Raw genomic sequence first — 25,543 nt, 5'->3', positions numbered from 1 at the left:
GAAGCTCCTCTTCCGGAGGGACGGACCCTGAGGGCAGAGTGCTCAGGCAGGGTGGACAGACCCTCTCCTCTCTAGAAGCCCTTCAGGCAGCCGAGACCTGGCCCCTGTGCTCGGACTCCAAGCTGCAGCCTCACTGTGCTGCCGCCGGCTCCTTTCTGCTGGCCCCACGATGTGCCACTGCCAGAGCCCTCACCTCATGTGGGGGTGTCCGGGCAGACTGCGCTCCCTCTCCTCACGCGGGGCGTCCGTGTGGACCGCACTCTCCCCTCACGCGGGGCGTCCGTGTGGACCGCACTCTCCCCTCACGTGGGGCGTCCGTGTGGACCGCACTCTCTCACCCCACGTGGAGGCATCAGAATAGACTTTACTTCTGACTTCCAGTGGTGAGGGAACAGCCCCAGCTTCAGAGACGGGTCTTCCTGAAGACCCTGGGTTCTGATGAAGTGACTGCTGGAGCTGACTGAAGCTGGGGGCCTTACGAAGCAGGGAGAGCTGGCTGGGAGCAGAAGCCCTCTCGGTAACCCCGATCTACTCATGTGGACGGGACTGGCCCGCCCTCCCCTCCTCCAGATGGTGCTGGGGCCTCCGGGGTGTCCACGGCCTCTGTACACACGTGTGCTTGGCAGGTAAGGTGCTTTCGTCAGGAGTAAGTAAGTACTGACGTACTCAGTGTGACCGTGCATGCCCCGAGAGGGAGCGAAGGGCTGATGGGACCAGAGAGGAAAGGACACAGGATCCGAAGCTGAGGAGCCCCGGGGGCAGGGGCGCGGGGAGACACAGCCAGAGTGGGTGCTTCCCCCTTGGTCACAGCTCAGCGCCACAAGCACCCTGGGTTCCAACATTAAGACCATGGCAAAGACAAGTTTGCAGGGCGGTCTTCTGTGTTTTCAAATGACCAGAAAGTTGGCTTAACTGGAGCTAAACCAGTCAGACTTTCAGGACAGCTGGAGCGGCGCAGAAGGAAATGCCCCTGGCGCCGCTTTCTGCAGCTCCCTCCATGCCCCCAGCTTCCTGTGAGGGAACTTCCATGACAGACGGGAATGACACCCTCAGTCCCGCAGAGCTGGCTCTCCCTTCACACAGAAGCTACAACCTGAGCTGGGGGAATCCAGGGTGGTCACTAGACGGGCACCCTTCTGGGCACGGGCCGAGCACACATGCTCATCTGGGGTTGGAACACAGGTTCCGCGTCCAGATCACAGCAGTCCCCTGCCGGATGTTCCCACCAAGGCCAGGGCATCCTGGGTGGCGGGCTGACGCGGCTGCACACAGAGAGACGGTGGCAGCCAGTCTGCCCTCGGAAAACAAGGCAGAACCCTGCAGGTGACGTGGGGAGCGGGTGGGCAGAGAGTCGGGCCACATGCAACGGTCGGGGAGCGAGCAGAAAAGCAAATTCTGCACAATGCTGCTTGGGAACTGGATGGCCAACTCACACTTGGGAAATACTCAGAATACAAAACCCCAAAAGTTCGGCTCTACCCACAGGCCCTGATCACATCATGTATCAGAGCCTCTGGTCCAACCAGCAACCCCAGACTCAAGTCATCACGTGATACTTCAGGGCCTGTGAGCAGAAGACAGAGTGGGACCAGGGAGGGGGTTCTCTCTAACGGCGCATGCGCACTGTCAAGAGCCTCAGAGAGGCCCTGAGGTGGTATCTGCCCTGCTTTGCCCTGACGCTGCTATGACGCTGTCCTGAGGCTGGGTCCCTGTTTCTCTCGGTCACCACATGTTCAGGCCAGGTCAGCTGACTACCATACGAGAGGCCAAACACTCTGTGGAGACCAGGCCTGAGGTTCTGCTGAGACCACGAGGAGAGGTCAGCTCACCAGGCTTTAAGAATGACCCCTAGGACTGACAACACAAGGCTCCCAGAAGTGTCCCTGTACATGTGGGTCTGCCTTTCATGAAACGATGAGGCCACTGGTTTGACTCTGATCTACCGTTTCAATAAACCCAACACCACTTTAGGGCACAAAAGGCACGACCCCACAATAGCGTAACAAAAGCTTACTGTGTTTGTTTTTCTTCTCGGGGAGAGGTGGTGGTTTTTCTGGGTCACCCGTTGATTCAGAAACAGTGAAATCACCCACGAAGTCAACAGAGGCTGAGGAACCTCCTTGCTGAAAGGGAAGAATAGCAGCAAAGGGCGTGAAGGGGACGGACTGGATGGAGGCTGGGTTCTGCAGGTCGTCCTCGGAGATGTTGTCGTACTGCGAGGGGTGTCGCTCATAGGACACCCGGCAGCCAGAGCTGTCCAAGGTCTGGGAGGCTGCACTCCTGCGCTTCTTCTCGGGCAGGGCCGGCGGCACGTCCGTCTGCTGCCCAGGGACTGAGGACCCATCTGGCTGGGGACAGCTGCCCAGAGGCAACTGGAGAGGATGGCCAAGAAATGGAGACCCAGACTCTCCCAGGGACTCTGGCAGCGGGCTGAGGTTACAGGCCACTTGCTGAGGTATCTGGTCTGCGTTGGAGAGGTCTTGCTGAAGGAACTCGTAGTCAGGATCGTAATGATCTGTATCCACAAAATAGGGGAAGCACACTGTGAGCCCCCGGCCCCCACAGAAAGGAGAGACCCCTCCTCTTCCCAGACCTGTCCTGCTCAAGGGACAGGTCTCCTGTCTCATCCACAAAAACTCCCACTTTACTTTACAGGCTATACTTTTCTACTGCTTATAAAAGTAAAACTGAATGGAAGTATGACTGGTAGGTAGCCTATTCTTCACACTTGCCCAGATTTTTAACAGTTTTACCTAAAAGAGAAAAACATGCATGGCCACTGTGGGAAACATGTCCAAAAACACTGCCTAAAACAAAGATCACCCACAGTCCCATAACCTAACTATAATCTCTGCTGACCACCAGATGTATGACCTGCAAAGTTTCTTCCCCCTGGATTCTGTTTTTTAAACTCTGAGCAAACACCATATAAGCAGTCTTAGCTTGGTCCACTGGTCATTAACTCAGGACTGGTTTTAGCACAGCTGCATACTATTCCTTCCTCCAAGGGGGCGTGTCACGAGTCTGCTGATTTCCTACACTGTGTAGTCAGGTTGTTCCCAGTCTACCAGGGCTCTTCACAATGCTGAGATTAACGTCTCTACATGGAAATCCTCCTATAAACCTCTGACTGTGTTCCTAAGATAAAAACTCTCAGAAGTGAAATGTCTGGTTCACGGGACATGAACAGTTCAGTGTTCTGTATGCCTTCTGCCAAGCTGCCTGCAGACCCTCCTCCAGCCCCACCACCCGAGATCAGCGTGTGCTGCGCGCTCGCCTTCGTCCTCTGTCAGAAGCTGCCCAGGGCCCTCCCCTCCGTTTACAGTTCTGAGCATGTGGGCTCCCCTTGGGCAAAGGGAGTCTAGTGACACACCAGAGGACCAGCTGTAATAACAGTGACCGCTGCCATGTCGCTGCGCTCTCACAGTGTTACTGCAATGAACTTTCAACCCCCTTTGGAGACAGACTCTGGTATTCTCATTCTGCAGAAGAGGACACGGCTCAGATCCTGGGTGACTTAAGCCTTAGGTGACTTAAGGTTACAGAGCCAGTGACGTGCCTCGCCGTCTGGCCTCACAGGCGCCGCCGGGCAGTGCGAAGCTGGCGGTGCTGGCGCGCATGCCCTGGCTCACCTAGCGTCTCACAGCTTGTGTTCCGGGAGCACTGCCCGCTGTCCCTGTCCAGAGACGACAGCTGCTCGTCCGACTTGCTGAGCTTGCCGATGCTGCTGCAGGGCGACAGGCGGGGAGACTCGCCGCTGTACGAGTGGCTGCCTCCCGACAGCCGTCTCTGTGCGTAACAGTCCACGTCAAAGTCCTCGTGTGCAAAGTGAGAACAGGCCCAAGTCACTGCTGGGGGGTGGCAGCTGAGCCCAGGGGAGGGAGCTGGTGTGTGTGCTTGGCGAAGGAAATACTGGGACGTGCAGAAACTGGCTGTAGGCGGTAAACACCACGTACGCGGTGCCTCCGAGAAAAGGGGCCTCTATAGGCGCTCGGAGTGCTCTAATCAAGGGAGGCCCTGGGGTGGGCCCCATCTCCCCACCCTGGGAGGGAATCCCACCACGGCCTGCAGAGGGAAGGACCACTCAGGAACAGGGGCTGCCCAGGGAGAGAGCTCCTCCCTGTGACCAAAGACAGGGACTAAAGACCGCTGGGCTTCTTTCAGTTTTAGGAACCAATGCACCAGACCAATGCATCAACCTCTGCCTTTCTGGATGGGGCTAATTACCTGCCTATTAATTCCAACAGGTAAACTGGAGCCGCTGGTGGCTCGACTCATGGGGGCCACAACGGCCACACGGGTGGGGGATGGAGCCGACTGTCTCTTCTTCGGGGGCAGTGCTGGTGGAGGACTGAAACAAAGCAAGGAACGCCATCAAACCAGACAACACGAACAAAAATCCCTTATACAGATGCTAGGGTGTGGGATGTGAGGTTCTTACATCATTAGACACTGATCCTACTTTCCACACTTTCAACTCCCACCCCACTCCCCCTTTTGCCAAAAGCCTAGCATCTGAAAGTCCCTGCTTTTTCCTTTCATGACAAATGGTACCAGGTTCAGATTGGCTAGGGCTAAAAGGCAGTGGCTGGGAATTCTCAGGGCAAGGGGGCAGGGGAGAGCAAGGGTCTGGCACCAGGCCAGACTCCCGTCCTCTGGAGACAGCGTGCCAAGGAAGGTCAAACCACCAACGTGCCTGAAGAGCAAGTTCTTCCCCTAATGGCACCATCTTCTTTTTGGCTGGCACCATCCGTTTGTGAAATTACAACAGAAACAGATGAGAGAGCTAGGAAAATAGAAAAGTACCTGTTATCAACCACCCTAATGCCAGGTAAGGGGGGCTTGGGGGGTGCAACCTCTTCATCCATAGAGTCTGGGAGCCCCTCGGTTGACTGTGACAGGCCGGTTGTCTTGTTTAGAATCTCCATCTCTCGATCCGTCAGGGGGAGCTCAGACTGGCTGGAGGTTGAGGAGAACTCCGGGTTACAGAAGGCCCCAGGGCAAGCACTGACCCTGAGAGTGTCAGGATGTGATTGGGGCAGGGAAGTGTCCAAGGGGCCCAGGACACAGAGCTGACACTTTGCCCTGGGGTCCATGGCAGAGATGGGGTTTCAAGTCCGGTTCGATAACCCATGGAAGCTTGGCCACGGCCCCTGAGTCTGCACCTTTGTCTCCTCATCTGTGAGAGGGACTTCTGGACTGCATGATGCTCGAAAATGCCCCCAAATGAAGGTGTTATTTTTTTCACTAGGGGCTGTGAGTAGAAATTATTGCAAGGCCTTAAACTGTCCACATCACCCTCAGTAATGCTCTCAAGCCAAACCCCTAAAAACCCAACCTGTCAAAATTGTTTCTCATTATGGGAGGAAGCAGGTCAAGAAGAGTGTAGGTGGGGTCACTCTGCACATCACACAGTGTCCTGACAGAAGACCATGTTGAGACCAGGCAATCATTCAAGATAGGTGTGAGCTCTACACACTTCACAGTGATCTGGGCTCTTACCCAGAGGTCACTGAAAAGGGACCACGGGCCTCACAGGACACGGTCTGCCTGGCGGGGGCTCCCTTCTTTCTCAAGTGTCCACCGACCAAGACTGCAACCCCTGGAGGGCTTAGTCAGCACTCACCTGTCAGGCTTGCAGGCTGGGGAGCTGGGTCTCACGGGGCTTGCTGGAGACGGATGACCCTGCTTCTCGATGGTGAGTCTGACCAGCTCCTGCTCCCACACAAGAGAAACGAGGTGAGGCACGAGGGGAGCTCCGCACACTGAAAGTCCGTACAAGGTGGGCCAGCTGTCCGCCCTCCACCGCCTGGCGTCCCCACTCACCCCAGGCGAGTGCTGTTTGACTCAGGTAATCTGCATGACTTCCCAAAACATGCCCGACCCGCCCAAAACACCTCCACAGCGCAAAGAGAAGTTTCGCATGCAGAAAGACACTTCCTCTCGGAAGGGAGAAGTGACCAGCCCACTGTCTCAGAATGACTAAATTCATCACACAAACTCCTGGCAGTGACTCCCAGTCAGTTTGTGGAGGAAGACCAGGTCTGAATTCTCTGAAGCCAGGACGCTGCCTGCTAATGATCAAGCCTGTGGTCTGGGGAAAGGGGGTTACCCAGAGTGAGCTGTCTGTGGGTACCCAGAGATGATGGGTGGGGATCTCTGTCACCAGACAGAAAGTTCAGGGCTTATCACCCAGCAGAGAAATGACTTCAGAAAATGAGTTTTTTTAATAGGAGGGGGGGAAAAAAGGCAATTAGGGTTTACTTGGTTTTCTTTCAATGAGAATGCATTTCCCCTGACTTTGATAAGTTTTGATGGTTGCATATACCATACAAGAACCACTCAAAAAATACAGAATGAGAGACTTCCCTGGTGGTCTAGTGGCTAAGACTCTGTGCTCCCAAGGCAGGGGACCAGGGTCCAATCCCTGGTCAGGGAATCGGACCCCACATGCCACAACCAAGACCCAGCACAGCCAAATAAACAAACAAACAAAAAAAAACCCAAACAAAATGTTTCCACCCCTCTCTCCAGTCCATCTGCCCCGCCCCAAGTGACTGCTTTCTCACTTGTTTCTTGGATCACTTCTGCCTAGAACTTGATATAAGTGGAACCACACAATATGTACTCTTTTGTGTCTATCTTCTTTTTCTGAACAGCTTTATGCCATAAAATCCAGCTATTTAAAGCGTGCAAGCCAGTGGTTTTTAGTCTGTCCATAGTGTTGTGCACCATCAACACAATCAACTTAGGGGCTCATTATTACCCCCAAAGAGACTCTGCACCCGAGGGGGTCCCTTACAGCCACTAATCCACTCTCTGCCATCTTCTCCTGCTCAGTGTAAATGGCCGTGTCTCTGTGTCATCCTTGCTGTTGCTGAGTTATCTTCCAGTGTATGGATAAACCCACAATTCCTTCATCCATTCTCCTGCTGATGCACTCCTGGGTAGGACCTTCTTGTGTCTCATGAGAAGTTCAGGCTTTCATCATGAACAACTATCTCTAAAATTACAGAGGAGGCAGCAATGGAAGAAAGTGGGGGTAACATGGCAGTGTGCCCCTAGATCAGATTGCAAAGCTTCTCCAACTAAAAACGCCCTACCCAGCAACCTCAACAAATACGCTAAGGCAAAGAGTTAATACCCTTCATGGTATTAATTTCCCTCATGGAACAAGCATTCTTTGAAAAAACACAAAAACTAGAAAAAAGGTGAACACACCAAAAAAAATACCAAAGAAATTCACAAATGTAAAAACCAATGGTCAATAATTATTTGAAGTTCTCAACTTCTGATGGTAATAAAGGTGGAAACTTCCAGACTTCCATGATAGAGGGAAGCAGCGATTTGGGGAATCTTTAAAAGATGACTACTCATCAATTCACATAAAAAGCCTTAAATATCTGCATACATTTTATAACAATTTAACCCAAGGAAAATAACACGGATATGCAAAAAAATTAAGCCACAAAGAATGGTCACTGCAGCATTCTATGTCACAGATAAAATCAGACTAGTCAATATTCCAGAATTAAATATTCACTACTAGGTACTGATGCAGGTCAGGAAGCAACCGTTAGAACTGGACATGGAACAACAGACTGGTTCCAAGTAGGAAAAGGAGTACATCAAGGCTGTATATTGTCACCCTGTTTATTTAACTTATATGCAGAGTACATCATGAGAAATGCTGGACTGGCGGCAGCACAAACTGGAATCAAGACTGCTGGGAGAAATATCAATAACCTCAGATATGCAGATGACACCACCCTTATGGCAGAAAGTGAAGAGGAACTAAAGAGACTCTTGATGAACGTGAAAGAGGAGAGTGAAAAAGTCGGCTTAAAGCTCAACATTCAGAAAACGAAGATCTGGTCCCATCACTTCATGGCAAATAGATGGGGAAATAGTGGCTGACTTGATTTTTGGGGGCTCCAAAATCACTGCAGATGCTAATTGCAGCCATGAAATTAAAAGACGCTTACTCCTTGGATTCATGGGTTGGCAGACAGTCGGACACGACTGAGCGACTGAACTGAACTGAACTCCTTGGAAAGAAAGTTATGACCAACCTAGATAGCATATTAAAAAGCAGAGACACTACTTTGTCAACAAAGGTCTGTCTAGTCAAGGCTATGGTTTTTCCAGTGGTCATGTATGGATGTGAGAGTTGGACTGTGAAGAAAGCTGAGGGCCGAAGAATTGATGTTTTTGAACTGTGGTGTTGGAGAAGACTCTTGAGAGTCCCTTGGACTGCGAGGAGATCCAACCAGTCCATCCTAAGAGAGATCAGTCTTGGGTGTTCATTGGAAGGACTGATGTTGAAGCTGAAACTCCAACACTTTGGCCACCTGATGCGAAGAGCTGACTCATTTGAAAAGACCCTGATGCTGGGAAAGATTGAGGGCAGGAGGAGAAGGGGACGACAGAAGATGAGATGGTTGGATGGCATCACCGACTCAATGGACATGGGTTTGAGTGAACTCCGGGTTGGTGATGGACAGGGAGGCCTGGTGTGCTGCGGTCCATGGGGTCACAAAGAGTCAGACACAACTGAGTGACTGAACTGAACTAGATACTGACTGCATAAGTTATGATAGACTCAAACAATGAACCATTATACTACTATTAAGAAAGCTCAGAACAAGAATATGTGATAGTGTGGAAAGACAATACAATGTTAAGTGGAAAAGACCCCACCAGATGGTGCACTGGTGCATACACAGTGTGTTTTGGAAACAAAACACAAGCAAGCACACATGTATGGGAAGAAAGACGGCTGCGACACACCCCTTACTTTCTCGCTTCTGCTTCTCTGTTTGCTCTTAATTTGCTACAGTGAACACACAGTAATTCTGAAATACCATTAAAAGAGAAAACAGGCACACTGCACACAACCGGAGTCAGTGTCACCCGACTCTGTCACAGTCGCCTGTCCTGGAGAGACGAGGAGGGTGGTGGTCGCCCACAGTCAACGGCCGGGAGCAGGGAGGAGAAGGCCGGCCTTGGCCCTTTACCGCCATCTACAAGTTAAACATGACTCCCCACACGCTGAAGGAGCAGCTACCTGGCTGGTGATTACAGACGAGGTGCAGAGCCAAGAGCTGACGCAGTCAGAAGAGGGAGACAGCCCCCCACAGCCTGTCGCCTGCAGAGGGATGGGGGAGGCAGTTCACCCCGGGGGCGCAGCATCAGGAGGAGTCCTTGGAAGCCCCACACTCAGGCTCATGCTCTTTACGAGCAGGGCAAGGGAAGAGAGAGAAGTGTGTACACTCGCATCTGCCGAGGCAGGAGAACATTCCACTAATTCTTGAGCGACTATAATTAGAACGCCATCTTTCTGGAGAAGCAGCTGTGCGAAGCCAACTAATGAACGACGGCAGCAGAATCTCTGAAGACGGCACACGTGCGCAAGTGTGCACCCGCATTCCAGACCAGGTCAGAGCCCAGCGCCCCGGCCCCACCCCGCCGGGCCCAGACTGGTGAGCAACCCCCGGCCCAGACAGGCTGGCCAGCAGGCCTTCATGCTCACAGGGAATAAGAGCACCCTTAGAATAGCTGCATCCTCGGCGACCGTGCCAACACCCTCAACCCCACTGAGAGCCCTGCGCCCCCTGCTGAAGCCAGATTTCTGGGAGGACCTCAGACTTTCCGGTCCTCCTGCACACAGGTTAGGAGAGACTGAGAGGCGACTGAGATGGTCCAGAGCCGGCAGCTGTGCATCAGACAACTGCCGGTTCACGGAAAAGCAGTTTTCAAAAGCCAGAAAGGTATTTGGAAAAGTCCCTTTCTAAATACATAATGCTTCATTTCTATGTTCATTTTATGCATACTGAGTGATCATAGAGACGCTTCCATCCTAAGTGACCCTCATCCAGTCAAAGCACAGTTCGGGGCTCAGGTAAGACACACTCCTTTCTGGTCCCTTCTTGGGACCACTTCTTGGTCCCTGCCTGGCAGAGGGCACAGGGGCTGTGCGTGGGGAGGCCAAGCCCTCCGGGCTCACACGGGGAGAAAACACGCTGTAGCTGGCGAGTGCCCTCCTCTGCAGCCGGGGGCCTGCTGCTCTGCTCAGGCCGTGTCCCGACCTGTCACCGCTGGGCCCTGGGCTTACGGCCACAACACAGCCCCTCTACTGGTGAGCTGTCTGCTGGATGCAGGCCACTGGGGAGCTTCCTGTAACTACACAGGTATAACACCATCGCAGGGCGGTCCAGCCCCTGTGTGACTTTCATGGTGACAAAAAGGGACTTTCCTTGCCCCCATCCTAAGTGGGGGAGAGGCAGCAACCAAACAGAGGAAGTGTCTTCCTTCCTGTCCGTGCTCAGGACGAGGCAGGGTGCTGAGCAGGCAAGGTGCCAGCGGGCAGCCGGCTGGCGGGGGACTCCTGAAGGCTGCTTCTGGAGTTCACAGCAGCTTCAACACAAGGCAGCCAGAGGAGAGCTCAGACTCCATCGGCCCAGAGGCGGGGCCGGGTGGGCATGGGGAAGGGGCGTAACTGAGAAACTGAGCACGTGCATCTTCACCCCAAAAAGGCCCTGAGCCGCTTACTCTACCACTGAAAGCCCTTCCCCGACTCTGTAACTAGGCAGAACATATCACAGCCTCAAAGGAGCTGCTGCGGCTACAGCTTCTAGCTGGATAGGAAGTCCTTCTACACCCAACACCCATGAGAAGGAAAAAGCACTATATGTTCAGGGCAGTGCTTCATGTCAGCAGGTCTACTAGAAAAAATACTTGGTGAACTGCGCAGAAAGTGGACTGGGAAGGGCTTATCTTACTTTAAGATATGCTGTAATTGAAAAAGCATACCAACAGAACACCCCCAAACCTGGAGTGTATGGCCCTGAAATCGCAGCATGAGGCCTTTTCTGACTTACGAAAGTACATCCACACAGTTCCCACACAGCAGTTTCCTTCTCTGCATACCCTGTCGCCTTCCTCTTTCCCCTTCCCTCTCCCTCTCTGCTTCCATAAAGCAATGAATACTAAGAACACTGCACTTAGTAATTTCTAATACTCATGCTGATGGAGGAGGTTGCTGTTATTCTGAGACTACTGTGTTTGCATTCTGAAAAAGACAAATGAGTCATTATGTTGATATTTTTGAAAACTGGGAGTTTTCAGGGTGGGAGGAAGTAAATTAAGATATAAGCTTGATGAGGCTAAGCTAAAACTCCAGTGGCCCTGGAAATGCCAGAACAAACTCAGGACATGTTTTCTCCTAAAGAAACTAGCACGTGGTCACTCGGGAGCAACAAGGAACTGTGGAGTGAGGCCTCTGAACACCATTCCCCGAGAAAGGGGACCAGAGTTCCCTAAAGGAATCTGGCTGATGCCAGGTCAGTGGGAAGAAAGGTACTAGGTGATCATAACTCAATAATAATGATTAAAAAAAGATAAATAACACAATTTAAAAATAAGCAAAAGATCTGAATAAATGTTTCTCTAAAGGCCAGTAAGCACAGGAAAAGATGTTCAGCATCATCAGCCATCAGGGAAATTAAAATTAAAATCACAGTGAGGTATTACTGCAACCCACTAGGCAGTCGTATCAAAGAAGCCAGTGGTGACACGTGTTGGTGAAACGTGGAGAAACTGGAACCCTCATGTACCGCTGGTGGTGACTTACAATGGTAGATCTGCTTTAGAGATCAGTATAGTGGTCTGTCATGAGATCAAACACTGAGTTACTATATGGCCCAGCACCTGCAGTCTGAGGCGTATACCCAAGAGAGATGAAAACATATATCCAGACAGACAGTCAGACACACTGAGCAACAACCACCACCCACATAAAAAACTTACACCTGAGTGTTTGCAGCAGCAGCAGCATTACCTCAAACTTCAAAAAGGCAGAAACAACCGAGATGTCCATACGTCCATGAATAAATAATATGTGGTACATCCATGTAATGGAGTATAGTTTGGCAATAAAGAGAGAGAAAGTACTGATACACGCCACAGCATGTATGAACTTCACAAGTATGGTGTTAAGCGACAGGACCAATCACAAAAGGCCAAACAGTACAGTACATGAGTCCATTTATACGTGTAGAGTGTCCAGAAGAGGCAAATGTACAGAGACAGAAAGCAGACTAGCAGTTACCAAAGGCTGGGGGGATGGAGAGAACAAGGGCAGGGTCTGGGGACAGTACAATGGGTATGGGGTTCCTTTCTGAAGCTATGAAAATGGTCTAAAATCAACTGTGGAGTTGGCTGCACGATGCAGAGAAGACACTAAAGATCACTACACTGTCCGTTCTAAATGGGTGAAATGTACGGTGGGAGGCCTTATGTCTCAATAAAGTTATTACCACATTCACACACAAGGTACTAGAAGATGAACCCGGAACATCTTTTCATACCCCAAAGTGAGAAAACTATCAAAGACTTCTGGGGTCACGTCAAAATGAACTCAGGAAACAAACTGAAGAAGCGGTCACTGCTCAAAGACAGGACGGGAACATCACTACAGGTCCTATGTGCAATGGACTGGACAGTGCGTTTATACACCTGCATTCAGAATGCTCCAGTAAAAATTTCAATCCATGGATCATGTTAGAGGAAGGTAAGAAACACTCATTCTGATAACCCGTAAATAAAGAAAGGAACTGAGCATTGATCCTGCCCCTTCCCTGGGAATTATAACACAGAGTAACCATGACTGACAAGAGGAGGTCTCTCCCAAAGTATTCCCGCTAAAGAATGAGGAAGGGAAGGCAGGAAGAATTAGAATGCTGCCATTTAGCAACCCCAAGGAATGAACCATCTAAGCAATAACCATCAACGGCTATTAGCAGCAAAAAGGGAAAGATGCTTCTAAAAGGAAGTGCTGGGCAGTACCCAAGAAACATTTTTCCAAATACACAAAGTTCAATCTGATTCATTAGTTTTCCAGGAAATTCAAGGGACAGAAAGAAAAGTGAAAGTGTTAGTCGCCCAGTCGTGTCTGACTCAGACCTTATGGACTATAGCTCGTCTGGCTCCCCTGTCCAAGGAATTTTCCAGGCAAGAATAATGGAGTGGGTAGCCATTCTCTTCTCCAGGTGATCTGTCCAAACCAGGGATCGAACCCAAGTCTCCTGCACTGCAGGCAGATTCTTTACCATCTGAGCCACCAAGGAAGCCCTCAAGAGACAGAGGAACATGTTAAATAATACTGTAAAGATGTAATCAGCAAAACCAGAGCATGGGAGACTTTCAGGAGAAACAACCCTTCCTTAAACACACACACACACACAAATAAGTTTCAAGGATAAAACTACAGAGAAGGGAGAACTTTAGACACCTATTAATGAATAACCGTGTGGAATTTATTTGGATCTGAAATTGAAAAACAAACTGTTTAGAAACAGCAAGTTACTTCTCTTGGCGTCTTTTGGGTCCACATGCCCTCACGCCTCGAGGATGTATTTTCCTTTATTTTCTAAATAAAACTGAGCTGTCACATGGAGCTGTAACGCTGTCCGAAAGCTGTGACGCACTGAGGGCTTTAATGTCCGTCGCTTCAAATTTTTGTTGTGATGAGACAGAACCGAGGAAATTACACACTCCCCTGACACTTCTGTAAGGCTCTCAAGGTAAAAATGCTTTGTTTAAAAAAATGAAATTAAAACAAAAAACAAAGACTATGCAACAGGCCAATATGCAGCAGAGACCAAGCGTAGCCCCAGAAACCTAAAATATCTATCTGGTCCTTCGCAGAAAGAGTGCCTTGCTTTGAAGCTACGTGCTAAGGTATTTACAGATGAACAGATGTTAGGATGTCTCAAATTCGCTTCCAAATAAACCAGAGGAGCAGGAAGAGGTCTGGAAGACACAAGACTGGCCAACCGTGGAAGCTCTGTGATGAGGCTTCATTACACTGTTCTCTTTTTGCAAACGGCTAAAATTTGTCATAATAAAAAATTTTAAAATAGGCTGAACAGGGAATAAAAGTGATGGCTGATCTTAAATGTCAGTGTGGCAGAGACAGCCAGGTGCCCACGGTATCTGCTCTTCCTTGTTAACAGAATTTCACTCGGGCACATGACTAAGTTCTGGCCAATAAAACGTGAGAGTTTGTGAGGCCTTGGAGTAAGTACCAGCAAATGGAGAAGGCACAACTTCCTATTCTCTTTTCCTTCTTGCTAGTAGTTGTAACTGATGGAGATGGAACAGCTCTTCTGTACCATGAAGTAGAATCCGTGTGTTATGATGATGGGAAAGCAGGATAGGAGGCCACATCCTGGCCAGTCTGTGAAAATGCCACACTGGCCTTGGATTGCCTATCACTAGGCTTCTTACACATAAAGGAGAAATAAAGTTCTACCTCTTGAAGCCAGGATTATTTTGGATTTGCTTATAGTCAAATCTACCCCTAGCTCATACAGTCAGGAAAATATTTCTTTCAAAATATTCACCTTCTTCAAGGTGAGCTGGTACACAAGCACAGTTTCGGTTGGTGACTGTTAAAGGACAGAACTGTGGGTATTCCAAAGTTTCCCCCCAGGTCAGTGCAAAAAGAAGGCTTTTTTTTCCCCTGAATCAAATAACTAAATGTGTGTGTGTGTGCTGCTGGAGAAGAAGCTGGCGGGCTCAGCAGGGAGACCCAAGAGGCTCTGAACAGAGGTGACGCAGAGTCCAGAGAGATGGGCAGGAAGCTATCCACCTGCGAGGGGGAGGAGCGCTGGAGGAGACACGGGGAAGATCCGGGGTCTCGGGTTTGAAAGGACAAATGTGTATATCTGTTTGACCTCGAGAAACTCAGTCCTCCAACAGCCAAGTCCTGGGCTGCAGGTGGTTCCTACAGCAAATGGGGAGTGAGGGCGTTTGAGTTAAGTGGGGAGTCAACTGTCAGCTGTTATGACAACTTAGACCTTAACAACAAATGCCAGCACCACAGGTTCCAGATTGTCCCTGCTGTCTTCACTGACTCCAACCACAATCATCCCTTAGTGACACAGGCCAGCTCCTGCTCATCCTATAGGCTCAGCCTGCCTGTGGGAGCATCCCTGGGGAAGCATCTCTGATCACTCTGAAAAATGAAAGTCCCTCAAGACCTAAGTAAGACCTCACGCCCATTTTCCTCTATAGCCCCAGTCCTATTATAATTAATTATACAATTACGGGTCTCTGGCTGCTGCCCTTTCCACCTTCAGGCTGTAAACTCCGTCAGGTCAGGGACTGTGCCGGTTTTATCACTATCTTCCTAACTCCACCACACTGCCCAGCACACAGGAGATTCTCACTAATGGCTTCTTGAACAGAAAAAACAAATCTGAATTTCCTGAGCACCTCACCGAGAGAATCTCTGTTCTGCTTAAAATACTTTAGGGACAACTGTGGAAAAGTTCAGACGCTGACAGGTTCATAACCAACAGGTGTCTCTTTCTCGCTCCCTCCCCCTCTCTCATCCTGGTCACTCTGAAAAAACCTGATAAATTTTCTTTTAGACAACTTTTCAACTGACAGTAGCATGCTAATGATCCCATAAAGAAAATCCACTTGGGAATGTCACAAAGCTTCATGCCTGGAAGCTTTTTTTTTGTGAAGTTCTGACTTGTTTTAAACATCTCATTATAATCATGCAGTAGAAGGAAACCTTAACAATGTCACCTGAGAAATAACACTTGTCAATAACAGCATTTCCAGAAGCCTGGACAGGAAGAGGCGAGGCGAGGCAGAGGTGCACACCCCCGATGGTGAATCGTGGCCCCAGTCACGTCTCACTTGTCCTGCTGACCTCACAGAGTGACCAGGAGGCTCACAAGGGAGAATGTGTGACCAGGTGCCAAGTCTGGAAAGCGACACCAGGCCCTACACAGTTAGCGACCTCAGGTTGCCTCTGTAGGTTTCATGGCCAAAGCTGATGGTGTAGGGCCTAACTGTTCTGGGGATGAAGAGACTGGGAACTCTCAGAGCATGCTGTGATGGCATCCAGTCCCGCCCGCCTCTGAGTGAGCTCCAGGAAGCCCCCGAAGACAGAGCGGCCCTGTTCACACAGAGCAGGGAGTCACCCAGATCACCCCAGTCCACACGGTTCATTCCAGAGCAGTGTGGAATGTTAAGCAACACTTTCTCAGCCTTCTGTTTGTAATTTCTACCCATCAGGGGATCCTTACTCTACTCTCCAGAGCTTCTGGGGAATACCTGTTCAAGGAGGCAGCTTTTAGGAGTCTAGTAGCATGGCTGAATGGGGAAGGAAGTCTTTGGACCTAGGGTAAGTACCCCGGCTGCCATTTTGGACAGGAGGGTCTAGAGAGGAGAAGAACAGTTTTTTAAGCCAAGAGGTCTATTTGCAAAGTGCACCTCTAGCACCACATAATTAATAATAAACAGCAGCTAAGATCTGAGTGCTTCGTATGCCAGACATAGTTCTAAAAGCTTTACATGCATTAAATAATTCAATCCTTCCTACAGCCCCATGATATAGGGTGCCATAACTACATGTGTTTTATCGATGAGTTAACTAAGGTTCAGAGCACTTGAGGAAATTGCTCCAGTTCACAGACTGGTAAGCAGAGGTGAATGTGGGCGTGAAATCTAACAGGGCTCCAGCCTAGCCCTCCTCCCATGATATCACACAGCTGCGTCTAACAGCAGGGTCCACACCTGCTCACCGCTCACAGCCCTCGTCCTGACCTGCAGGCTCCCACCTGTTTTCCTGCCCTACATTCTGCCTTGCTCCTTATCTACTGGGACTTATTTTCTCAATTAGGGTTTGTCCCTTGGACCCCAATTCCGAAACCACAGAACACCTTTCTTAGAAGGACTTTGCTTCCCACCTTAACAATGATTCATAATTTTCTATTATGCCATTTCTGACTTCCCTGGGTAGTAAATTCACAAACTACATCATAGATTTCAGTTTTACTTCTAACTCATCTCAATCCTGCTTTTCTACTAAGAAGTTCTTAGAATATGAAAAGGTAGCAGTTGACATGCTGGGAGTTTTGTTAAGAGTCAATGCAAAAACAGTTTCCAGCAGACTTTGTTGAGCTGGCAGGTGTGCACAGCCAGAGCGGTAGTATAAAGACTCAGTGCAGATTTAACACAAGGCCCAGGACAGGCTGACTGCCTCTGGCAGCTTTTCTAACTACGGGCCCAGTCCTCCAATGGTGATACCGCTGTAAGAGCGTGTCTACCAGAGAGACAGAAACAGCTGTGAGATAAAGTGGCACCCAACAGCAGAGACACCAGAAGATGTTCACTCTGACATTCAGTTTAGGAACGAGTTCTTGTGAGACAAACAGCTGGCAGTGAGGCATCTCCAGGTCCCTGCTGAGGACCGCCGGGAACCCGCACATACCTTCACTCCGTCCAGCACGGCCTTGATGACCCCCTTCACAGTTGTCACCATCTCTTTATCTTCTGAGTTCACGCCTTCCAGCATCACTTGGTCAGACCAACGGATGAGGTTGGCGAGACTTTGGTACACTCGGCTGTAGCAGGAGGAGAGGGCTGAGCTGGAGGCAGGAGGAGATTTTCAAGAGAATATTAAAACTCCAAAGCACGGCCATCACTTTAAGTCTTCTGTTTAGCACAGACCTAGTTTCTCAGTGACTCGGGTTTTTGAGTCCTTTCTATAAAATGTGCACCTCCTTTTAATAAATATACTTTTCCTCCCTGAACCTATTTATTCACATCTGCTGAAGATTTTGTGGAGCTTTATATTCTGGTCTAAGTTTTTTTTCATCTCTCAACTATAACATATAAAAATTCCACCACGAGAGTTTATGTGCTTTTTCAAACTTCACATCCCCCACAAGATTCTGATAACATCTCTCAAGGAATGGCCCACCTTCCTCTCCTCCAAGTAGGTCAGAGTGTCATACACTTCTTATTCTGAATTAGATAAAAACTCACAGGCTGCTCTCCCCTTCTGAGATGGCCCACGCTCTATGGAGTGTGTTTCTCTCTAAATAAATCCACTTTTTACCTATCACTTGGGTTTCCCTGGTAGCTCAGACAGTAAAGGTCTGCCTGCAATGTGGGAGACCTGGGTTGATCCCTGGGTCGGGAAGACCCCCTGGAGAAGGAAATGGCAACCCACTCTTGTACTCTTGCCTGGAAAATTCCATGGACGGAGGAGCTTGGTAGCCTACAGTCCATGGAATCACAAAGAGTAGGATATGACTGAGCAACTTCATTTTTCACCGATCACTTTGTCTCTCACTGAGTTCTTTCTGTAATGAAACACTGAGAATCTAAGCTTCAGCCTGGATGGGAGAGGGGTTTGGGGAAGAATGCATACATGTATATGTATGGCTGAGTCCCTTCCTTGTTCACCTGAACTATCACAAATAATCAGGTATCAGTTCAGTTCAGTTCAGTCGCTCAGTCGTGTCTGACTCTCCGCGACCCCATGAATTACAGCACGCCAGGCCTCCCTGTCCATCACCAACTCCCGGAGTTCACTCAAACTCATGTCCACAGAGTCGGTGATGCCATCCAGCCATCTCATTCTCGTTCGTCCCCTTCTCCTCCCGCCCCCAATCTTTCCCAGCATCAGAGTCTTTTCCAGTGAGTCAACTCGTCGCATGAGGTGGCCAAAGTATTGCCGTTTCAGCTTTAGCATCAGTCAGGTATACTCGAAAACAAAACATTTTTGGTGTTAAGAAAGTAAAAACTCATATGTATCATGAGGAACCAACAGGTTTGTGGGATTTTAGCAGGCAGGGTCTTTTAGAGAACAGCTTTTATTTTGATTAAAAAAAATTTTTTTTTGTATCTTAGTTCCAAGACCAGGGATCGAACCTATGTCCCCTGCAGTAGAAGAGTGAAGTCTTAACCACTGGACGACCACTTCCAACAAGGGAAGTCCCAAGGAATAACCTCTAAATATGAGTTCAAAGAGACCTAAATTTACTAGAATTCCTCCTAACGGTGGCTTGGCTTTGTCATCCCCTGCAATAAACCATGGTTGAGAAGTCTGAGGAGTGCACTAACGAAGGGTATTTTAAGAAGGATAAGTCAGAGGCGAAGTGACCTGTGGTGGCAGGAGAGGTATCAACTTCGCAACAACACAAAACAAGCCCCAAGTACTTTCGGAGGCCCTAACAATTGTAGAGTAGAGGCCAAAATGAAGATGTTTTATACCTTATACATATTTCTCAAATAACTAAAGATAACTATCCTGAGGATTTACGGGAGGAATTATTTTTCCATTTTGAATATTTTGCATTACAATAGAAGAAGAGCAAAAGAGTAGAAAATTTGTGGACTGCTCCATTAAAAAAAAAAAGAAGAAGCTGATATTTAGCAGCCAAAGGTATGCTTTTTCCCCACAGATATAATAGTAAAAAAAATACATAATATTGTAAGATGATTAAAACAGCTTCTAAAAATAAAGCCATTAAAAATAAAACACCTGAAACAAGGCTCGAACAAGCAGCTCTTCAGAATCAGATGAGGAGGAAGAGAATTTCCAGGAGACTGGCCTCCACTCTGCCGCTCACTCTACCCTATGTGTGTTCCAATAAGGAGAAAAGAAGAGTCAGAAAGACCGAAAGCAAACTCCTCAAGTCCCCTTGCAAAAAAGAAAAATGTAAAAAAGGAGCCACAAGAAAGCCAGGGTTTGGCTGCTCTAGAGGATAATATAAATGCAGAGCATTCAATGTCACACCTATTCTCTTAGGATGGACGACTAGGAGAATAAAACAAAACTTTTAGGCTTTCCTGGGGGCTGGATCATAGGTGATATGGTCCTGAAAAGGAAGATGCTCCTAGCAGTTCTGCCTCTCCTCCCAGGTAAGGCCAGATGAGGCCTTTTTAAACAGACTGACCTCCCACCCCGGCCTGAGAGGATGCCACCAAAGCACCTGGCAATAATTAGATGAAAGAGGTGGGAGGGGTCACTTTTATGTGATGCTCAATTCCTACCTGCACTGGATGTTAACATTTTCCTGAGAGCACCTAAAAATAATGGTAATTGTGTCCACCCTTCACATCATTAGCTTGGAGGTATGTCTAAATGTAACAGGAAGGACATTAAAAAAGGAAGGAGGGTCCTGCACCATAAAAATGTCCAGAGGACCAGTTCATCTGCTTCCGAAATGGAGCAAAGCCGTCTACATGGAGGGCGAGCAGGGATCCTGCTCTCACACCCCCGTTCATTGCCCACAAGGAGCAGCGAGCTGCTTGCTTGTTCACAGGCCCATCACCACTGCTCTGGGAACAGGGAAAAAGGGTAGCCAACAGTCTGCCTGCTGGAACCCCACCCACAGAGGAGGCAGGATAACACCCTCCCGAAGGAAATGGCAACCCACTCCAGTATTCTTGCCTGGAAAATTCCATGGATGGAGGGGCCTGATAGGCTACAGTCCATGGGGTTGAAAAGAGTCAGACACAACTGAGCAACTTCACTTTCTTTCTTTCTATAGTTCCTTTTGGAGGAGGAAATGGCAGCCCACTCCAGTGTTCTTGCCTGGAGAATCCCATGGACGGAGGGGCCTGGTGGGCTACAGTCTATGGAGTTGCAAAAAGTCGGACACGACTAAGCAACTAACACACACACACAGCCAACAAATGGGCTTCCCAGGGGGCTCAGCAGTCAAGAATCCACCTGCCGATGCAGGAAACGCAGGTTTGATCCCTGGGTCAGGAAGATCCCCTGGAGGAGGGCATGACAACCCACTCCAGTGTTCTTGCCTGGAGAATCCCATGGACAGAGGAGCCTGGTGGGCTACAGCCCACAGGGTTGCAAAGAATTGGACATGACTGAGCAACTGACACACACGTAACCAACAAACGTGCCAGGAGGAAAGAGATGGTGGAAGGAAGCTAACAGAAACATTTGAGGGAGTATTTTCGATCATGTCAGGGAGAGCAATAAAAATATCATCAATTGGCTTTCGAAAAATTTCAGGAGGAAAAAATCCCTTAAACGGTATTAACCAAAGGATTACCAGGAAAAAAAGAAAGGGAAAAAGCCATTGTTTCTTGCTGCCACACCCAGGCATTTCTCTTTTCCCCTCAAGGAAATGGTTATAGATGTTAAGTAATTAATTATAAAACCTCCCCACAGACAGAAACACACCCCAGACCACTGTCGTATCACTTGATCAAGTCTCCCAGAGCTTGCGTGTCTAGAAAGTAGCTTCCCCAGCAGAGCTGTTGGCCGACACTTGGGGGTGCAAGGCCGGGCAGCAGTGCGGGGCCAGCGCTCTCACAGGACTCGGCGAAGGCGGCCATGCTGACTCTCCCAGGGAGCGGGGGACACAAGGTGGTGGGTGCGGGGCTCCGGCAGTCGGCGCCCATGTAGTCACACTCCACTCACACGACTGCAAGTCTTTTCCCTCCCGGGACACACTTGCCTGCTGCCCTGGTTTCTCTGGTCATCTTCTCCTGCCCCCAGTGCCCATCCAGCGCCTGCCTTGACTTCAGGTCCGGCCCCAGCATCTCCTCCCCCAGGAAGTTTTAAGTGCGACTCTCTTGTAACTCGCCCTCCATAAAATCGGCACCTGGTCAGACAGTGGGGGAGTTGGCTTTTCAACCAGATTTGAAATCTACCATGGTGGGCCCAGCCCATGAGAAGTCTATCAGAGCATTTCACAGAAAGCTGTCTATGCACCTGAAACTAGCTTACTGTTAAGCACATTCCCTCCAAGGAGAGCTGCACTGGGTCTGTCCACAAGCCGGGCACTGGGGACCTACTGGAAAAGCACAGCACTTGCCTCACAGAGGCCTCCTTGGGCCTCTGAACAAGGCACTGAAGCGACTGGCTGCCCCAGAGGCTTGGGTACATGATGGCAGCCTGCTGTGGAAAGTGAAGACAGAACCAGGCAAAGCCCTATCAACACTGTATCCTTCCCCACCAACTGGCTCCAGCGCACTTCCAGCCAGAAGACCACCATCTACAGGGGTCAGCAGAATCTACAGGGGTCAGCAGAAACCCCAGGGCAGGTGGCTTCTTGGAAATGAAGATACTGCTTGCTCTGTCTCTCAAAAGAAGAAAACTATGCACTTCATTGCCAAGTTCTGAAAGAAGTTCATAAACGTTTAGCCCTGTGGGGCTACAAGGACACTAAACCACCCTGAGGAACTGAAACAGAGGTGTTTATCCTGAACAGGTACGGGGAAGGCAGCAAAGCCAGCAGGCATCTGACAGCCTCTCATGAGAAGTCCCTGCGAGGCTCTCCCTGAAGATTACATTCAACACTGCCTTTCTTTCTGTGGTTAACAACACACACAGAGGCGGGCTGCTGACTGACCTTTCAGAGGAAACGAACTCTAGCCAAAAAAAAAAAAAAAAGCATTACCCAACGAAAGCTGACTCCTTCCCCGTACCTGGCTTCCAATGAATCCAGCTGCCGTCTGGGAAGACCTGGCTTGATACAACTCAACGTTTCACTAATCCATGCTCTACTGGGATTCCTCTCTACCTCTCTTGGCTTAATAATGTAAGTGGTCAAGATCTCTAAGCAGCTAAATACTGGCAGGATTTGGTGTCACAATAAACTATGGTTAACACAGGGAACTGGGGAAAATGCGTCCAAATCAATAGAATGATTGCCAATGAGCCAGCTAGTATGAAAAAAGAACCACAGCCTTACCCAGCGGCTAGCCCCCAGCAGTGGTGGTGAGCTTCCTGAGTGTCAAGGCCTCATGAGTAACAGTGACCTCAACCTTGGGAGAAAACCAGGCGGAGATGACGGGGCAAGGCAGGGGCTGGAGGGCTCCTTTTCCTCCCAGTACTCCTCACTGTTCGCAGAAATGTCGGGTGTGAATGGCCCCCAAACCAAGGTGCCACTATGCCTCCACGGCTCTAACAGCCCAGGGCAACTCACCTGTGCTGAATCCGAGGGTCGCTCTGCACCAGGGGTAAGATGGCCTCCAGCACCTTGCTGGCGGACCCCGGGAGCATCTCCAGGACCTTCTTATCAATAGCCATTTTGTCCACAATGGTCTTAAAGTAGCGCAAGGCACTGACAACTTCCTTCTCTTTCTCCTCCAGCCAGCTCAGGTTCTGAAAGGAAATGTTAAGCATAAGGAGGGAGGAGAGAGATTAAAGGGAGTGATTTTAAAAGAAATAAACTTTCCTGTAGACCACTTTGAGATTGAGGCCACTGGAAAGGGCTTCTTGCCGCAGAAACTAAGTCAAATTGTTTCCCTAAGGACTGCAATCAGGATACAGAGGCCAGACTTGGAGCGGAAGAAGGGGCTGGATGGAGAAAAGTAGTTTAGGTATCCCTCAGTCCCTTCCTAGACAGTGACAGACTCGCCCGGGGTCTCCTCCACCACATGGAACTATCACTTCTATTCTCAGCAAGTATAGTGAGGACTGATTTACTGATGGCTATAGGATGCTTGGGTACTATGCACGTCTATCCAGGAAATCAAATTGAGAAACCCCAGACCTTTCAAGGTCCTGGGGGCTGTGTGAGATTGGTCAGAGGCATTAGTGCTCAAAGCCCATTCTCCAGGACTCCTTGCTAGATTCCCACATTTGACCTGCAGACTCAGTGCCCTCTCAATGAGATGAGATGGCTCTCCCAAAGGACCTGGAAGCACTGGGGTGAAAGGGTAAGGAATCTGGACAAACAGCAGAAATTCAGGCATTGCTCCTGCCGCAACTGCTAACAGCATCCAGAGTATCTCTGCTCCTGAGGAAAGCTCACCAAGGAAGAAAATAAAAACACAGAGCCCTAGACCTCCCAGCATTCACATTCCCACACCCAAGTCTTTCCTCTTTGACTGTGGAGTGCCTTGAATCCACCGTCAGTGAGTAAACACACTCCTTACACTGACCCTAAGGTCAACAACCCAGGTCCCAGCTGGCTGGCAGGGAAAGGGAAACCAAGAATAATCATTAAGATAGATAAGTCCAAAAATGGATAATCCATTTGAGTAGAATCGATTACTTGCCCAGGGCAAATTAAGGGTAGTGTATGTGAGGAAAACTCCCACCTATGGGCTCTTTGAGCTCCAGAGACTATATAAACAAAACCCACCAAGAACAAGAAGATAATTTCTTAAAAAAGGAGATTTAAAACCATACAAATACGTAAAAAAGTGATACATAATAAAGTGATTATGATTCTGAACACTAGTTCTTTTAAAATAACGAGGAATGTCATTTTAAATTAAATTTTTAAATAGTGGGTTTCACGGGAATATCAAAGGAAAACCATATGAATGGAATTAAGAAGCAATTAATTCCTTAGTGGGACAACTCTCAGAGACTTGACTTAGCTCCTCTCAGGGGGTGTGCTTCCCCAGAGGCGTTCTTCAGAGCACAAGGGTATCATCACTCTCCCACTCCCGGCGTGGGTCTCTCCGCCCGCACTTTATTTTTCTCTTTTTACCAACTGACACCTTTATTTACTGTCCGTTTCCAAGAGCCAGGCACTTGCTTCTCTAGCTCAAGGCAAGAGTGCTCTGCTTTGCCAAGGCCTACATGGGGCTCAGAGTGTAGTCTGAAGGAATCATGGCGCCTTGCAGACATCAAATGTGACTAAAACCACATGGCTGGTTGGATAAAAGGACGACGGCCACAACACTGCCATCTCAGCACCTCAGGACTCCTCAGGCACCAGCATGACGAAACAGGGGGAGGAGGCCGGGTATGTTGTAAGAAAACGTGTCCCCAGGTTTGCCAGGGAGAAAGGGGCTGACCTGAAGGCGGGAGGCCTGCAAAGCGGCAGGCGTTTCACAACAAAGAGAGAGTTCTGTCATTTGCAGAGAGATCAAACCGGGCTGCCCTGGGCTCCTAACAGAGGCATGACACCTCGCAGAGTCGGGTTTCACCCATTAATGCTCCAGCAGATTCCACTCCCTGACTCAGTGGCCTCTGAATGCTGTGCATTACCCCCGCCCTCCTGCTGTTAAAACGATGGCTTCTCAAAAAATGCAGCCGGCAGTCAAGAATTGACAATGAGACACCCAGAAGAAGCACCCCCAGGAACCAGGAACCTGAGGCCAGGGCCTTAGAGAGGCATGGGCATCCACCTGCACACTTCCTCATGCATCAGGGGGTTAGGGGGCCACCATGGCGCAGACAGACCTGGAAGCCACCTGAGGCCAGTGGTGCTGGGGGAGGCCGCGATCCAAAGGCGCCACTGGGCTTCAGGCTCCTCATGTGCAAAATGGGAAGACTAATGCCTGCTCTGCGTGGGCTAAGGAGGTTTGTGGGGGGTGCTGGGGGAGAATATTTGTGGAAGCGTTTCATAAAATTAAGGGAATAGCAGATTCTGATTAAGCAGCCATGGCCTAGAGCCCACACTTTCTATATACCAGCAACAGTGAAAGCTTGTGTGCGCAGTCAAAGTGAGACGGAAGACAGCGTGTGATGTCACCCAGGACAGGGCCCGGCAAAGGGAGACCCACGGTAAGCTGTGGGTGAATCCAAATCTATTCCTGTCTACCTGAGCTGCAGCTTCCCAGGTAACATCCTGGGAACAATGAGACTATACAAAGAAATACTAAGTTGTAGTTAGTAAGTAACAGTTAAGGATGACGGCAGATGACAGGCTATGGTACAATATCTCCGACGGAGTCAGCTACGTTCACACCCTGGCAGGCAAACCCCCAACACTTCCAGTCCTGACTGTGGGCCTCC

General features: G+C 49.4%; 1 protein-coding gene across 25 annotated transcripts in view; it reads right to left on the bottom strand.

Annotated features, from left to right (window-relative positions):
* The window catches only part of RAPGEF1 (Rap guanine nucleotide exchange factor 1), a 132,796-nt gene that overhangs the window by 36,728 nt on the left and 70,525 nt on the right, over positions 1 to 25,543 (bottom strand). For 13 of the 25 annotated variants that reach the window (XM_088841063.1, XM_088841072.1, XM_088841062.1 and 10 more), the window contains 8 exons: positions 22,773 to 22,951; positions 21,300 to 21,446; positions 17,294 to 17,450; positions 5,627 to 5,715; positions 4,807 to 4,959; positions 4,228 to 4,351; positions 3,633 to 3,816; positions 2,015 to 2,515 (listed from right to left, as the gene is read on the bottom strand). In XM_088841063.1, the coding sequence (XP_088697189.1) occupies positions 2,015 to 2,515; positions 3,633 to 3,816; positions 4,228 to 4,351; positions 4,807 to 4,959; positions 5,627 to 5,715; positions 17,294 to 17,450; positions 21,300 to 21,446; positions 22,773 to 22,951 (1,534 nt within the window). The remainder of the gene's footprint in view (positions 1 to 2,014; positions 2,516 to 3,632; positions 3,817 to 4,227; positions 4,352 to 4,806; positions 4,960 to 5,626; positions 5,716 to 17,293; positions 17,451 to 21,299; positions 21,447 to 22,772; positions 22,952 to 25,543) is intronic. The other 12 variants (XM_055400484.2, XM_055400485.2, XM_055400492.2 and 9 more) reach the window with 1 other exon arrangement.

Source organism: Moschus berezovskii, chromosome 11 (assembly GCF_049115385.1).
Source record: "Moschus berezovskii isolate FMDL1 chromosome 11, NW_MosBer_1.0, whole genome shotgun sequence".
Classification (NCBI taxonomy): domain Eukaryota; kingdom Metazoa; phylum Chordata; class Mammalia; order Artiodactyla; family Moschidae; genus Moschus; species Moschus berezovskii.
Note: the sequence above shows the minus strand (reverse complement) of the source record. Positions and strands in the feature narration are given on the sequence as shown.